General features: G+C 42.5%; 1 protein-coding gene across 1 annotated transcript in view; it reads left to right on the top strand.

The window, feature by feature from the left end:
- The window catches only part of PDE4DIP (phosphodiesterase 4D interacting protein), a gene marked incomplete in the record, with an annotated part of 236,640 nt that overhangs the window by 101,037 nt on the left and 118,497 nt on the right, over positions 1–17,106 (top strand). Inside the window, 1 exon segment of the mRNA XM_015824438.1 lies at positions 16,074–16,182. Coding sequence (XP_015679924.1) covers positions 16,074–16,182 — 109 coding nt within the window.

The following is a 17,106-nucleotide window of genomic DNA, read 5'->3' as shown; positions in this document are numbered from 1 at the left end:
GTTTTGTTTGGGGGATGGGTATCTGTAACACAGCTTGCTTTCTCTGGGGGCCTAAAGCCCTCTGTCCTTGGGACAGTTCATAGCCTAAATACATTACAGTCTTTTGGACTAGTTGTGCTTTCTTTTTGGATGCTCTGTAGCCACAGTCTTGTAATATTTGAAGCAGTCTTGTTGTGTTTTCAAAACAATCCTCCCTGTTCTGTCCAGTTATTAGAACATCATCCACATATTGAAGACAACAATCCTCTTGTCTGACTAACTTTAAAAATGCAAGATCTTGGGCTAAAGCTTGACCAAAACATGTGGGTGAATTTTTAAAGCCTTGTGGTAGTCTAGTCCAGGTATATTGAGTCCTAACCGGTGTCTTAGGATTAGTCCATTCAAATGCAAAAATCTCCTGACAATTCTCGTGTAATGGGATTGTGAAAAATGCATCTTTTAAGTCTACAATGGAGAACCAGTTAGCAGATGCAGGTATTGTGCTTAAAAGAATATATGGATTAGGAACAGTTGCGTGTAGGGTCAAGGTCAGTCTATTGATGGGGCGTAAATCCTGTGCCGGTCTCCACTGTCCGTCTGGCTTACGAACAGGTAGAATTGCAGTATTCCAGGGTGACTGAATTTTTCTAATGATTTTTGCCATCAAGTATTTTTGTATTAATTCCTGAATGGCCAGAGCAGCCTCTGAAGTACAATATCTTTGAGGCACTCTAACTGGATATGCTTGTGGTTTAATTTCTACCATAACAGGCGTGGCATATTTTGCAAATCCAGGGGGGTTATCTTCTGCCCATAGAAGTGGAACATTAAATTGCTGCCAGGTAGAGCAGTCTGATTGTTTCTCAGTTACTAACATGATGCGCCATGTTTCTTCCACTGGGTGGCGCACTTGGATTAATTGTTTCCCTTTGTCATAGGATATGGTTGCCTGTAGCTTGTTTAATAAATCTCTTCCCAGTAGTGGAAGAGGGCATTCTGGGGCATATAGAAACTGATGTTTAATGATTCCTTGTCCCACTTGGCATGTTAGGGATTCCAGGAGTGGTCTATATTGAATTTCCCCTGACACACCTTGAATTTGGATGGTCTGGTTTGATGTTTTGCCAATAAATTTATTTAGGACAGATCTGGTAGCTCCTGTGTCAACTAGCATCGGGACAGTCTGTCCTCCCACCCGTATTTTAACAATGGGCTCTGGGGGTGGGACCATAGAACCCTGTTCCCTTCAGTCTCCCCATTCCATGTCAGCTAAGCCAATCAAGTTTTCTTCTCTGTGTTCTGCCTGATTGGGATAGGCTGGATATCCTCTTCCTCTGAAGCTTCCCCTGAAACTTTTTTGGAAATTCCCTTTAAATCTTTTTCCTCGACTCCTTGCATACTGGTGGGCCAGTCCCCTTGGTTGGCCACTCCTCTGGGGGCACTCCCTTTGCCAGTGGCCCTCCTGTTTACAGATGGCACATTGATTTGGTCTGAGATTCAATTCTCCCAAGGCTATTGCTAACATTTCTGCCTTCTTCTTCTCCTTTTGATCTGATTTACGTTCTTCCTCCCTGTCACGATTACGGAAGACTTTTTGAGCAATTTCCATAATCTCTGCAATATTTTTCCTTAAGGCCCCCTCTGTGTGTTGTAACTTTCTCTTTATGTCAGGGGCACTTTGGGTAATAAATCTTTCAATTAGGAGTGGGCGGTTTTGTGCCAACTCCATATCAAGTCCAGTATTTATTTTATAAGCTTCTATCAGTCGGCTGAGAAAAGCAGTTGGTGTTTCATTTTTTTCTTGCCAAATACTAGTTACTGCCGCATAATTAACTGGATGGATTGCGGCTTCTCTCAGAACTTCTAAGCAGAGCAGCCTATAATTCTGCAACAATGTTTGATGCTGTAAATTATTAGTTTGCCAGCTTGGCCTCTGTTCACAGGCTGCATTTTCTCTGTCTTCTTGATAAGTAACTCCTCCCTCTGGGTGTCTTCTGGCTAATACTTTTAATTTAGCCAACTTATATTTGTCCCTTCAATCAGTGGTTGTAAATGGAACGTATTGCAACATTGAGACGTTTGAGTTGTCTGGTCCAGGAACTAAAACTTCTCTTAAAGGGGTGATGATTTCTTCTATCTTTGGTTTAGTTTTGTTTTTATTTCTTGTTCGGCTAGAAACTGGTGTTTCTCTTTCATCTCTATCCAGGTCCTGTGTTTGCTCTTGAACTGGGGTAATGTAGTAAATTGAACAATTATTAGAATAATGGTTTGTCTGCATAACTGCAATAATGATGTGTCTGCATAATTGCTAGAACAATGATGTAATGCATAATCACTGGGAAAATTCACTGGTAAAGTTCTCTGTCAGTAATATGTGGCAACCAAATGCGCTCTGCACATGGATACTTTGTATGTAGCAAAACCTTCCATTGTATGCCTGTGAGAAACGCTCCTAATGTATCACAGTGTGTATTTCAATGTGTAGCCCTTTGTTCTTTAAGGAGGGGAGTATAAAAACTGAAGTCTAATCCCGCCCTCCTCGTTCAGAATTGCCTATCTCTAATATGCTCTGAACCTTGCTCAAATAAACTCTGCAAAACCCCTCTGGAAAATAATAATAATAATAATGTAGTAAATTGAACAATTATTAGAATAATGATTTGTCTGCATAACTGCAATAATGATGTGTCTGCATAATTGCTAGAACAATGATGTAATGCATAATCACTGGGAAAATTCACTGGTAAAGTTCTCTGTCAGTAATATGTGGCAACCAAATGCGCTCTGCACATGGATACTTTGTATGTAGCAAAACCTTCCATTGTATGCCTGTGAGAAACGCTCCTAATGTATCACAGTGTGTATTTCAATGTGTAGCCCTTTGTTCTTTAAGGAGGGGAGTATAAAAACTGAAGTCTAATCTCGCCCTCCTCGTTCAGAATTGCCTATCTCTAATATGCTCTGAACCTTGCGCAAATAAACTTCTCTGCTAAACCCCTCTGGAATTCGTAAGAGTTCTTTCGTTTTCCACAAGACCGATAGCTTTGGCCTCGCTCCCAGCTGGGAAATCTGCCAGATTCCTTTCTCCCCCGGCTTGCCAGCTGTCGCTCCCCCCCGGGGAAACTGCTGTAGCTAGGAGGAAGCTGGTCTCAGACAATTTCTTCTCCTTCATTTCAAATGTTCCCCAAATCTTTACCAGTACCTCTCAAACTTCGAGGCAGTGGATGGGGTTTGGGACCCCATATTATTTTAGAATGAGATGAGACCTAAGCATAATGTCATGTGTCTGAGTAACGAAACACTTAAAAGGAAATTCAGACATATTTTTTCCTAAAAGCATTTATTAAGGTCACAATACGTCAGTACAGCATGGTGGGAATGCTTAGGTCTGCTTCTCTTCCGTTACACATAACATTCCAAGCATTTTCCACTCCCTTATTGTAGGGTCATGGTTCACATCTTCCAATCAACTTGGAAGATGTGATTTATTTCCGGTTTCTTTCTCCCGGGCTATCCTTATGCTCCTCCCTCTTTCCCAGTTGCTGGTTTAACTATATATATACCAGACAGTTCTGCACATTGTCAAAGCAAGAATATACAGTATTTGCAGCGTTGACACCATCTTTTGGCTTTTGAAGCTTCTAGAGCATTCCTTGTATATCTGAGATAACAGATCTCTTCGATCTTGCCCCTCCCACTGGCTCTGAGGTAGACGAGTATGTTTGAGGTGCAGATTCTTTTTGTTGTTCTCTTTCCCTACGTCTATGAGCTGCACGTGTCATTCTTTGCTCCTTTGAATCATCTTTTACATCCATCAATGGCAGGCTCTGATGATCTCCTGCAGATAAGGATGTAGCTCCAGGCAATTCAACGAATAGTTGTTCCACTACATCTTCCATTCCTTTAGCTCGTGATGCAGAAGGTGAGTCAGCTTTCAGGACCGTTAAATAAAATTCTTTAGCCTTTTGAACTGTATTAAGCCTGGGACGGATCCCAGCATAATTCACAATCATCCCAACAGGTATATCCCATCTAAAAGGCAACTGCCGCTTTTTTAACTCCTGAGCCAAAAAAGCAAATTCCTTCCTTTTTCTTAAAATTTTTGAAGGTATTTCTTTTAGTAGTATAACATCTTGGGCAGCAATCTGAAATCTCTGTTGATAAAAAGCTTGTATAATCTCATTACGACGTGTTTTTCTAGAAAAGTAAACAACAACATCTCTGGGTAGTTTCCTCTGATGTGCAACCCATGAATTTACTCTATAGGCTTCTTCAATTTCTCCAAAAATAATTTCAGGATCGCACTCAAAAACCAGAGCCAGAGCAGCTGCTATTTCCTCCCTCCATTTCTCCTGTAGATCTTCTTTTAAGCCTCTAATTCTTATAGCATACTCCATTTCTCTATATTGTGACATTGCAATATCATTTTGAGCAATTTCCACACCTTCTTCTACTTTTTCCAGTCTATCCTCCACTCCTTCCATTTTCTCCACCACTTCATCCACCCGTCCCTCTATACGTTCTACATGAACTGCAAAGCCTTGAAAAATTTGTGACATGTTCTCACACAATTCATCATTTTTTTTGCTAAGAAGCTCTTCTGTTTCCATTCTCATTTGTTGTACTATTTGCTTGGAAACTTGTGCCAAAGATTCCTGTAAATCTTTAAGAGTAATAGAGGGGGGCGAAGGTGGAGGAGTTTTAGGTTTCTGTTGTGTAATTTGCACAACTGGGGAAGAAATAGCTGTTTTAGGTACTGCAGAAGTTCCAGTACGTTTAGAAGCCATTCTGAAAACACTCTGAGAATAATCCAAAACAAGAGAAAGCAGCAGCTATTTAACCAAACTTTCCTTGAATTTAAAAGAGTCTTTTCAAAGTATCAATCCACAACAGCAAGTGTTTAGCCAAACTTTTCTTAAATTCAAAAAAGTTCAAAATGGTCTTTACAATGTATCAATCCACAACCGGAAGAGAAGTGAAAGTTTTCATTTGAAACAAAGAAACGGCTTGCCCGCAGCCATTTTCTTCTCAAATTAATTATAACAATTGAGAAGAATGTCTTTAAATCTTCTGAGTTAAAGTCTTTTGTCAATCAAAGTCCAATTTTCCTGGTCAGTTCTGTCTGTTGATAAGTTTACTCACGATTAAAAATCTATAAGTATCAGAGGGGGAGACATCTGGCTTCGCTACAAACGAAGACATCCCGAGCTGCAGAGAAAGCTCTGAGCTCCGGAGGAGTTCTCACCTTCGTCCCCCTGGAAAGCTCCTAGGGGGACTAGGGAACTCTACTCCTACTCAGAGTAAAACTCGCCCTCTCTCCTTCTCCCGAAGAGAAAGCTCAGGCCGCCAAACAGCTGATGCGCACTGTTTCGGCGGCTTTAACGCAGTCCCGGATGGGAGGCTTGTAAAAAGCCTCCATCGGCCGTCGTCCGGCCACCGGATTGGAGTTTCCATCAAATGTTGCCCTCAGGTGGCCTTGGTGCTGGCCCAGGTCCTGGCATCCAGCCCCTGCCTTATGGGTCCCTTCCATGGACAAACTCCATACCTGGGACCTGGTTGAGCAGCAGACGTGGGTGGTAGACTGTGGGCTCTCTGCCCCAGACTGGAACCGGGCCCTGGCTGTGGGTTAGCAGGTCTCTCAGCCACCACAGTTGCTGCTTCTGCTGTGTGTTGGGGCAAAAAGACTGGTGCTGATGCCAGGAGCAGAGCAGAGCCCCTTTGGGGTTTAGGATCCAGCTGTGTGACTGGCTCTCCACTGCAAACCTCTAGGCTGCTAAACTTCTGCCTCAGTTGCTCCACTGACTGGCTCCCACACTTTGGCAAGTAGCACTCATTGGGGGCCATCCAATCCAATGTTCCTTGCTCCCACTTCTCCAGCTCTTTGCCCCACTGGGGTTGTGGGCAGTACAACAAGAATTTGGCTTCAGCAGCTCTCCATAACTCCTCTTGCCACTTCTTCAACTTGGGCCAGTTGAACATTACTGTCCCACCCATCCATTCCAGGGTTGGGGTTGGCTCCTCGCATTCAATTTGCTCCTTAGGATGGGTCAAGGCTGATAATAATAATAATAATAAACCCTTTATTATCAAAGTATAACATGTATACAGTGAAATTGGCTGAGCCTCCCTCTGTGCCCCCCCCTCACCACAAACTCACGGTGACTACAAACCCCCAACTTATTTCACCCTGTGAACTAATTGCACATCACGCCGGCCTCACGAGTCTGTCATGCATAAAGTTATAATGTTATGGGGTTATGAAGCTGCTTTCAGCCACAGCTGGAGTCCTACTGGTTGATTCCAACCAGGCTCCAGCCAACTTCTCCCTTTCAGGAATCTTCTCCTGAGTTTTCACCACCCCTCTGGAGGCTTCCAGAAGAGTGTAGGGACTCAGGACCCCTTAATTATTTTAGGAATTATTTAGAGAGTTAGCTTAGTGTCATATTCCAGCTGAAAAGCCCAACCAAGCAAAATACTAGAGACATGATAAGCTCCAATGTTAACTTTATTAGGCATAAACAATCCGGCACGTTTGAAGTAAAGCTAACTTTGAAACTATGGTGGGAAACAGATAATTAAAAGAGCAAAACTTTCCCTCCCCTCTCTGACAGTTCAGGTCACATTGTCCAATAAATCTCCCAGCAATTGTTATGAGAAGAAACTTCGGTCCATCAAAACATTCTCTCAAAGGTCTTGGGCTCTCATGCTGATAGGGAGCACCTGTGAATCCCAAATTCCTCCATTCCCCCCCCCCCCCGTAACTGTTGGCCACCCAACCAAACAGAGGAAATAGATGAACTCTTTGCTAGTCAGCTAACTAAGGTATGTAGGAAGCAAATCACAATAGTAATGGGGGACATTAACTACCCTGACATCAACTGGGAGACAAACTCTGCACCAAGTGGAAGATCAAACAGATTCCTGACAAACCTAGCAGACAACTTTGTCTCCCAAAAAGTAGAGAAGGGAACTAGGGGATTAGCCATATTGGATCTAATTCTCACTAACAGAGGCGAAATGATAGAAGGTATTGAAGCCACAGGAACCTTGGGAGGTTCATGCAATATTGGAATTCAACATTATGGAAGCACAAGCAATAGAACATAGTCAAACTAGAGTCTTGGACTTCAAGAGAGCTAATTTCAATAAACTTAGAGAGGGCTTGGGAAGGATTCCATGGATGAGAATCCTCCAGGGGAAAACAACTCAAGAAGCTTGGGAAATTTTGAAAAGCGAGATAATAGAAGCCCAGTCCAGCACAATACCAATAAAGAGGAAAAAATAATAGCTCTCAAAAGAAACCAGCATGGCTGCATAAAGAACTCTCTGATAAATTGAAAGGACAAGTATAAAAAGGACAAGTATAGAAAGTGGAAAGAGGGGCACATAACTAAATCACAATATCAACAAATAGCCCAAGCCTGCAAAGATGAAGTGAGGAAAGCTAAGGCTCATAATGAACTAAGGCTTGCGACCAAAGTCAAAAATAACAAAAAAAGCTTCTTTCAACATGTAAAAAACAAGAAAAAAAGTGAAGGAAATGATTGGTCCATTAGTGGGGGAAAGTGGCAAGAATGTAACAAGCAATAGGGAGAAAGCAGAACTATTTAACTCGTTTTTTGCATCTGTCTTTACGCAAAGGGAAAAAACAGACCAACCTATCAAAAATAGTGCCATAAAAAACAGTATAGAAACACAAGTTAAGATAGGCAAGAAAATAATAAGTGAGCACCTGTCCAGCCTAGACGAGTTCAAATCACCAGGACCAGATGGATTACACCCCAAGGTTCTGAAGGAACTGGCACATGTGATCTCAGAACCACTGAACTATATTTTTCAAAGATCTTGGAGCACTGGGGAACTACCAGAGGACTGGAAAAGAGCTGATGTAGTTCCCATCTTCAAAAAAGGAAAAAAATGGATCAGGAAATTACAGACCTATCAGCCTGACCTCAATACCTGGGAAGATTCTGGAAAAGATAATCAAACAATGAATCAGCGAATACCTAGAGGCAAACAAAATCACTACTAAAAGCCAACATGGGTTCGTCAAAAACAGATCATGCCAGACAAACCTTATTGCATTCTTTGACCAAGTGACAATATTAGTGGATCAGAGGAATGCTGTGGATATAATTTACTTGGACTTCAGTAAGGCATTTGATAAAGTAGATCACAACCTACTACTCGATAAGATAGAAAAATGTGGGTTAGACAGCATCACCACCAGATGGATTCGTAGTTGGCTGACCGGCCGTACTCAGCGTGTGGTCCTCAATGGAACTGCATGTAAGGACCAACCTCAATTTTACATCTTCAGAAGACAGAACTCTTGGAATGTCTCTTCCAACAGGAATCTTTATTAAGAGAAACTGATTTCAGGCATGCTAGACAGGATCTGGGGAATCCTCTCCCACCATTCAATGTTTTAAAGTGTTCCCACAGTTCTTCCGGGCAATTCAATCTGTCAGTCCACTCTGTCAGCACGATCACTCATTTTCTCTTTTTCCAGATTCCAGGCGTTGCATTTCTCCCCCCTTTTTTCCCCTCACTACCGGCAAGGGGGAGAACTTCAGAGAGAGTAGGATGAAAGACAATGGCCGCATTGTTATGGTTAGGCCTCTCAAAGAGAATAAACAACCGGTCACTTTGTAGTTATTGAAGGAAGTAAGAGTCATAAAACCCCCATGCTTACCCTCCTCCCCTTTCGTAGTATGACAGAATCCAGAAGAGAGTAAGAATTGGTTTTACATCAGAGTAGATAGATAGAAATGAAATATAATTGGATTCTGACACTGCATCTACATGGAAGGAAGTGTATAGTGGGGTGCCCCAGGGCTCTGTTCTGGGCCCAGTGCTCTTCAACATCTTCATCAACGATTTGGATGAGGGGATAGATGGGGAACTCATCAAATTTGCGGATGACACCAAGCTGGCAGGAATAGCCAACACTCCAGAAGACAGGCTTAAGATACAGGAGGACCTGGACAGACTTGAAAAATGGACGCTATCTAACAAAATGAAATTTAATGGTGAAAAAAGTAAGGTTCTACATTTAGGCAAGAAAAACCAAATGTACAGGTATAGTATAGGGGGTACCTTGCTCAATAGTAGTAACTGTGAGAGGGATCTCAGAGTCCTAGTGGACAATCACTTAAATATGAGTCAGCAGTGTGCTGCAGCTGCCAAAAAAGCCAACACAGTGCTAGGCTGCATTAACAGAGGGATAGAATCAAGATCACATAAAGTATTAATACCACTTTACAATGCCTTGGTAAGGCCACACTTGGAATACTGCATCCAGTTCTGGTCACCACTATGTAAAAAAGATGCTGAGACTCTAGAAAGAGTACAGAGAAGAGCAACAAAGATGATTAGGGGACTGGAGACTAAAACATATAAGGAACGGTTGCTGGAATTGGGTATGTCTAGTTTAATGAAGAGAAGGGGGGGACATGATAGCAGTGTTCCAATATCTCAGGGGCTGCCACAAAGAAGAGGGAGTCAAGCTATTCTCCAAAGCGCCTGAGGGCAGGACAAGAAGCAACGGATGGAAACTAATCAAGGAGAGAAGCAACCTAGAACTAAGGAGAAACTTCCTGACAGTTAGAACAATTAACCAATGGAACAACCTGCCTCTAGAAGCAGTGAATGCTCCAAAACTGGAAGTTTTTAAGAAGAGACTGGACAGTCATTTGTCCGAAATGGTATAGGATTTCCTGCCTGAGCAGGGGGTTGGACTCGATGACCTCCAAGGTCTCTTCCAACTTCATTATTATTATTATTATTATTATTATTATTATTATTATTATTATTATTATTATTATTATTATTATTATTATTATTATTATTATTATTATTATTATTATTATTATTATTATTATACAGATTCCAATGTCATAGTTCTGACAGACAGAGACAAATAAAGCAGAATTCCGAGGCTTGTAAGTTCCTCAAAGAACATGTTTATTGATACAAAGTATCGGCACATCAAAAGTGAAACCAAGTCTCAATAGACACGTAACAATCTCCAATAGAAAGTTAAGAAATCCCACCCCTAAAGCTATGCAAGTTACTACGTTCCCCAATACATCTTCTTGGCGGGCTTTTCACAAAATGCCCAGCCTGCAGTCCCAGGAACAGCTGATGACCTTGGTTCCCATGGGAGAAAATCTGTTTAGTCTAGCAAAGCACCTGGTAAAACCCCCTCTCTCCATGTTATGTGTCAACTGAAAATGAGTAGGGAAAATGGCTGCAGCCACGCTCATTTTCAAAATTGACAGTCAGCTCCTCTTCAGAAAGAAAGAGTCTCCGGCAGGGAAAACAAAAATCAGGTTAGGTATCCCCTTGAGGCTTGTGAGGATATTTATCATAAAACTTTCTTATCAATCTATTTGCCTTCACATCTGTACATTTCACCCATGTAGCCTCTGAAAGGGGGTAACCTTTCCACTGAACAAGGTATTGTAATTTTCCCTTTTACAGCCTAGAATCGAGAATACATTTTATCTCATAATGTGTCTCTCCCTCTACCACCATTGGATCAGGCGACTCTTTTGGAATAGGTCTTAAAGTGGATTCTGACATCAGTTTCAAAAGACTGCAATGAAACACCGGGTGAACTCTCCCCAACAATTGTGGAAGTTTTAACTCCACCATCACAGGGTTTATGATTCTGATAATGGGGAAAGGGCCAAGGAATTTTGGACCCAATTTTTTGCTGGGAAACTTTAACCATAGATATTTAGTTGAGAGATAAACTAATTGTCCAACATAAAAAGGGTTTTGAGGAGAACATTGTTTGTCTGCTTGCTCCTTGTAAACCTTACTAGCCTTCTTCATGTTCACCCAAACCCCCTGGAAAGATGTCACCCATTGGTCCAAAGTCTGGGAAGCAGGAGGTTCCTGTGGGAACTCAGGCATGGGCACAAAATCTTGACCTGTCACTATTTTGAATGAGGTGAGACCAGTGCTACTGTGCACAGTATTATTGTAGGCTACCTCTGCAAAAGGTAAAAGATCAGCCCAATTAGACTGCTGGTAATTTACATAACATCTGAGGTACTGTTCCACCATTGCATTAGCTTTCTCAACAGCTCCATTCAGATGAAAAGTAGATGGAAGCCCCTGAGAGGACCCAATCAATTTAACAAACTCCCTCCAGAACTTTGCAGTAAACTGGACCCCTCTGTCAGAAATAATCCTCTTTGGGGCACCATGGAGTCAGTATATGTGCTTTGATTTTGGCAGGGTCCATTTCTATCCCCTCATTCGAAATCCGATACCCCAGATAGTCAAGGCCTGTCTGCTGAAATCCACACTTTGACAGTTTTGCATACAGTTTGGCTTTCAACAGTTTCCTTAATACCTCATGGACTAATTTGATGTGTTCATCCATGGTTTCAGTGTAGATAAGGATGTCACCAAGATAAACCAAAACTATTATGGAGCACTTGATTTATCAAATTGCATAAATATAGCAGGGGCCCCTTGCAGTCCAAAAGGCATCACTTTAAATTGGAAACTCCCCAAAGGGCAATTAAAGGATGTTTTCTATTTGTCCCCCTCCCTAATCCAGATCCTATAATAAGCTTCTCTTAAATCCAGCTTGGTAAAAAATTTCCCTTTAGCCAGGTGGGCTAACATGTCCTTCATCAGGGGAAGAGGGTACGTATTTGCCATACTGATAATGTTGAAAGACCTGAAATCGATGCATAATCTAAGAGAGCCATCTTTCTTTTCCTTGAAAAGTACAGGAGTGGCCACAGGTGATTTGGCTGGCTGAATGAAACCCCTAGCTAAGTTTTTATCAACTTACTCTCTTAGTTCTTTCATCTCTTTGGGTGTCATAGAGTACATCCTTGGTTTGGGGAGCTTGGCATCGGGCAGAATTTCAATAGCACAGTCCGTAATCTGGTGTGAGGGGAGGATGTCACATTCCTTCTCATTAAAGGCTTCTGCCAAATCTCGGTACTCAGCAGGGACAAGTTGAATCCCCAACAGCTTTTTGGCTACAGTTTTTAGGATTTCACGGGACTCCCCATGAGTTTCGCAGATGGCCAGTGTCTTTGTTTTATCATCAGTATCAGGTGGGGAGGGTCCTGTCCCCAGTCTTAATTTGCGCATTCCATCCTCCCACCAGATGTGAGGACGCCATTTGTCAAGCCATGCTAGTCCCAAAATTACAGCTTCAGTCATCTTCGGAACCACCACAAAATGGATGATTTCCCAATGCCAACCCATTTTTAAATGTACAAGTTTGGTTGGGGGTGTGGCAGGGGCAACTCTGATGAGGGACCCATCAGCCTGCTCAAACCCAATGGGATGAGGCAATAGCTTGGCTTGGATGCCCAGTTTCAGTACAGTGGATAAATTAATTAAGCACCAAGAGCATCCCGAGTCTATTAGGATGCTCAGATTCATATGAGCCCCTGTTTTGGGTACTATCAGTCTGGTGGGAATGGCAAAAGGGGGAATGGGCCAACTCACTATGGGGTCCTCCTCGCCTTCCTCATCGCTGTACTCTGGTAAAAGACTAGAGTCCTCCCAGATCCTGTTGCTCGATGTGTGAAAGGCTAAAAGGAAGCCTTTTCGGGGTGAAAAGGAGCCTTGCCATGCAGAAGTCTCTGAAAAAGAGTCAACCCAAAGATTGTGGGAGGTTCTACAAGGGAATCTTGACATATAAAGCAGGAGCTCAACCTAAATGGTACCAAGAGCTATGGGAAATTCAGGCTCAAGGGTCCTGCCAGAATTTCTGCTAGGGAGATTGCTAGAAGTCTGGGACAAAAAGAGGTTGCTCGTCCAGGCAGGGACGAAAAGACACATGTGTGCCAATTACATAAAGAATGGATTTTGTTCAGGGATGAAGCAGGCAACCAAATTTGATGGATAAATGATACTTTCAAATACAAAATATTAAAAGCACTAAGGCTGGAGCCTTGCTGAAGGATCTACAGGAAATTGGGTGAAAACCATTGAACTGGTCAGAATTTCAATACATTGGGAGGGATGGCCCTATGTTTTCTGGGTCTGTCTCCTAGACACAGGGGTTGTCTATGCCCATCATGACATGAGCAAGCCCAAGGGCCAGGAATCCTAGCCTCTTTCATTGAGCAGTCAGCCAGTGACATGAGAGGTCACTTTCATAGGATTGTATCTAACTGGTCCACCATGGAAATATCAGAATTGCACAGAATTGCCAATTTTGTGTTCAACCAAAGGTAAAAGTTAAAAGATGAAGACAAGGAGAGAAAAGAAGCAGAAAGAAAGAGAGAGAGATAGGAAAAGAAGGGCAGAAAGGAAAGAAAACCTGAAAATGTTTGCAGCCCTTTAAAATGATAGGAGACATTCTAATTACTGGTCTTCAGACTGGCAGAAAAAAATGCCTCCAGCATGGAGAGGAAGAATGGCCCAGGAAAAGATGTCAATATTGCTTTAAATGTGAAAAAGAAGGAGTAGGAAGGAGTTCATGGAAAAATTTTCAGGATCCTGAAATCACTACTCTCCCCCCAGAAGCCCCATTCTCCAAAGGGTCTCCCATCCCACATAGAACTCAGAAGGCTCCAGGGCAACCTCATCATTTGCAGTTTCAGGATGATTTTGAAATATTATAACTAGATATGGGACCAGTGAAGTTTAGTGCAACTTTCACTGGCCTCGCTACTCCTCTAAGGCAGACATGTCAAACTCACAACGTCACGTGATGTTGCGCAACGTATCGGGACAATTTTGCCATTGCTGGCAATGGGGTGGGTGCAGCTTCCGGATGACGCATCCGGTCCATGGGCTGGCAGTTTGACACCCCTGCTCTAAGGAATGGCCCCAAAAGTGAAGCCCTCGTAACCCTCACAATAGGAGGGAAAGCCTATGAGTGTCTAGGCAATACTGGAGCAACAGCATCCCTAATTACACAACCCTCATTTAAAGGGTTGATGGTGTCAGGGACAAGAGAATAACATCATCAGGATGGGAGGAAAATTATAACTGTGGAATTCACAAATGAGTAGAAATAGGACCTTTATCCGTAGATCACTCCTTCAAAATCTGCCCTCAACCTGACAGACTTACACTAGATATCCCCACCAGGTGTACACATTACCTAGCTACCCACCTCCCTTCAAAAGAAAATCCACTACACCCAGACTTACAGGATCTGCCACCCTCACTATGGTTCTCAGATTCCACCAAAGTAGATTTCCTGAAAGGGGCTACCCAAATTAAAATATGGGTTAAAGCAGGGCCTCTCCCATGCATACCACAATACAAAATATCTGTAAGAAAACTGATCAAAGCATATATGGTGCAAGGGGTCCTCCAAAGCTGCACGGAGATCCGTGCAATATCCCAATCTTCCTAGTCTAATGCTGGATAAAACCACGTAATAAAATTAATTATAAAAGATTATTTAAAAGATCTAAAATGTTTATTTACGTTTCTGGTGAATCCCCAATGCTGCTACACAGAATCTAGCCATCTGTGCCGTGATCACTGCCTGTTCATCCTTAAGCAGCCACTGGAGATAAATACTTTCAGAACGACCAGGATACCTATCAATTATGAGGAGGATATGGTTTTTCCGAATAGCTCTATAGAAGGAACATCGAAGGAGTATGTGTCCAATGGTCTCCACCTCTCCTGAGCCACAGGAGCAGAGTCTTTCAGCCAATGGTGTCTTTAATCTTCCTAGTGCAAAAACCTTGGACTGACCTAGAAGGAAACCCTATCTTTTGCTTTATGTTTTGTAAAATGTATGTGATACTCAAAACATATTAAAACCCACACACTCACCAATCCAATTTGCCAGCTGCCCCCAAGAACATGCTGGTTGTTGTTGGGAATAAACAATTTCCTTTCCTAGCAGTTTGCCTCATGGCTTCATTCTTTTCACTCGTCATGTCATTCTCCTTCTCCTGGCTTGAAGGACAAATCCAAACCTTTCAACAGTGGCTTGACTTGCCTCAAGAGTTTTCACTTTTTCGGTAATCTAACTAGTTCACGCTTATTGTAAGTGTAATTTGAGTCCTCCATAGGTAGGAATATAAACATTGCACACAGTTTGCATGTAATGTTGTTGTTAGATTCTTTCCCTATGACTTTGTTTTTCTTTGTGTAGTTTGTTTATAATTCCACTATAAGCAGACAACAATAGTTTTTCTCTTGTGGCACTGTTTACAACTCCTCAAAAAGTAGAACAGAGTCTTTAGAAAGTAGTATAAAAGTCTTTATTAAAAAGTCCAGTCAGTTTACATTGGAGAAAGAGCTGGATTTTGACAGTTGTTCAAATGAATGCATTACACATTTGGGGCTGTTTCTGCTAATAGTGAATTTCACATGCCCAATTTTTTTTACTTTTTAAAATTAATTTAGTGGTGGGCGATGGCATTTTTTTATCTTCCAGTTCCATTTGGAATATTCCTGATTGCTGCCATAGGTGAACTCTTCTTGCCATTATGCTGTTCTCTTACTATTGTATGGGAGTCAAGGTGAAATTGATAGGAATTCTTGTCCTTGTTTCTCCTTTTTAGCTTGAGTTACAGGTTACAAGCAGTACCAAAAAGTGTTGGGTGAATCACAGCCACTTTCTGTCATTTTCTGGCAAGACTTATTGATTCTTACCTCGACTCAATCTGAGGCCAGGTTGATCACTGGGGTAGCCCATGCTGGGAGACTATTTTTTATTCATGAAATACTGTAATCACAGTAAGGAACAAATATACTGTATAGGCTGATATATCTATGGAGGCAATGGCTGAGCAGAGGCAAAGTAGCAAGGTATGGGGTGGGCAGAATGGTGGCATGTGGGTAGTGGAACAGTGGCAATGGCAGTGGCAAAGAAGAGGCAGCCTTGTATACAGATAATGCAGGAGAGAGAAGAGAGGATGATGCACACCAACCATGCCCCACGTATCCTATGAAATCACTCAGAGTTCACAACTAGTTTATTTCCACTGAAACCTAGAACAGCCAAACTTGCCAGACTTTGTTGTTGGACCAATGTTGTTTGGCAAAACTTGCAGAATACTATGGTTTACTATAGATTAGAAAGAAAGCATATTTTTCATTCTTTGACCATCAATTGAAACTATGAATTTCAGGACAGAAGCAGAGAACCAGAGCAATAAAGATGAAGCCAAGATCTGTCATCAACCAAAGAATAAGATTGTCTGTGAGAACCTGGGGAAAAAAAACCAGACACTACATGAGGTAAGAAAAATACTGACTATTTTGATTGACTCAGTCAAGCCATACTATTGCATAATTTACCGTCATGGCTATAGACAAATGTCAGACCTGCCCCAGACTACTCTCTCAGGAAAGTAAGAGTCACAACTCCATTTAGTTGAAACAAATGAACTTTTACTGAAAGAAACTGGTTGCAGTAAAGCAGCGGTTCTCAACCTATGGGTCGCGACCCCATTTGGGGTCGATCGACCATTTCCTGGGGGTCGCCAAGCAAGGCTGTCCGCCATTTTTTTCCCCTTTTCCGGAGGGTGCCTTACCTCCCTTGAGCTGGGCCAGCTGGTGGTCGGCCTGCTCCGTCTCTGCCACTTGCCAGCTACGCCTCGGCCAGCGCAGGGGGCGGAACCACGCATGCGCAGCGCTCCCAGGTAGGGAAAGTCCTCAACTTACGACCGGTTGGGTAGTCCTCGACTTACGACCAGTTGGGGGTCGCAGCATTAAAAAGGTTGAGAACCACTGCAGTAAAGTCAGATGGCATCTGGTATTCCTGAGCAAAAAACAAAGCTATTCTTTCTGAATCTCAATCCCTCCCCCCTGTGACCAGTCTCCCAGCCAGCCAATGTGATGCCGGTATGATGTTTTGAGAAACTCTGAGGTGTGCAACTGGTAACATTCCATTCTCAGGGCAAATGGCCTTGAAGATCCTGGTACAAACTGGTTTGGTGATTTGGTTTTCTTCCATTGTCACTTCCCCCTCCCCTTTCCCACCAATTGATACACAGATGTGTATTGACCCAAATGCCTCCACCCTCCCCTTTGATGGTAGGACCCAGCAAGGCACCAGGATGACAATGGAGATCCTGACATGCTGCCCCCCTTGGCAAGGATGTTAATCCTGCAAAAGAGAGAGATAGAGAACAAGGAAAACCAGGGTTAGATCATTTGGTT

The sequence above is a fragment of the Protobothrops mucrosquamatus genome, unplaced genomic scaffold, assembly GCF_001527695.2.
Source record: "Protobothrops mucrosquamatus isolate PMUCROS unplaced genomic scaffold, P.Mucros_1.0 scaffold_190, whole genome shotgun sequence".
NCBI classification, from domain to species: domain Eukaryota; kingdom Metazoa; phylum Chordata; class Lepidosauria; order Squamata; family Viperidae; genus Protobothrops; species Protobothrops mucrosquamatus.
This window is presented reverse-complemented; position numbering and strand designations above follow the sequence as displayed.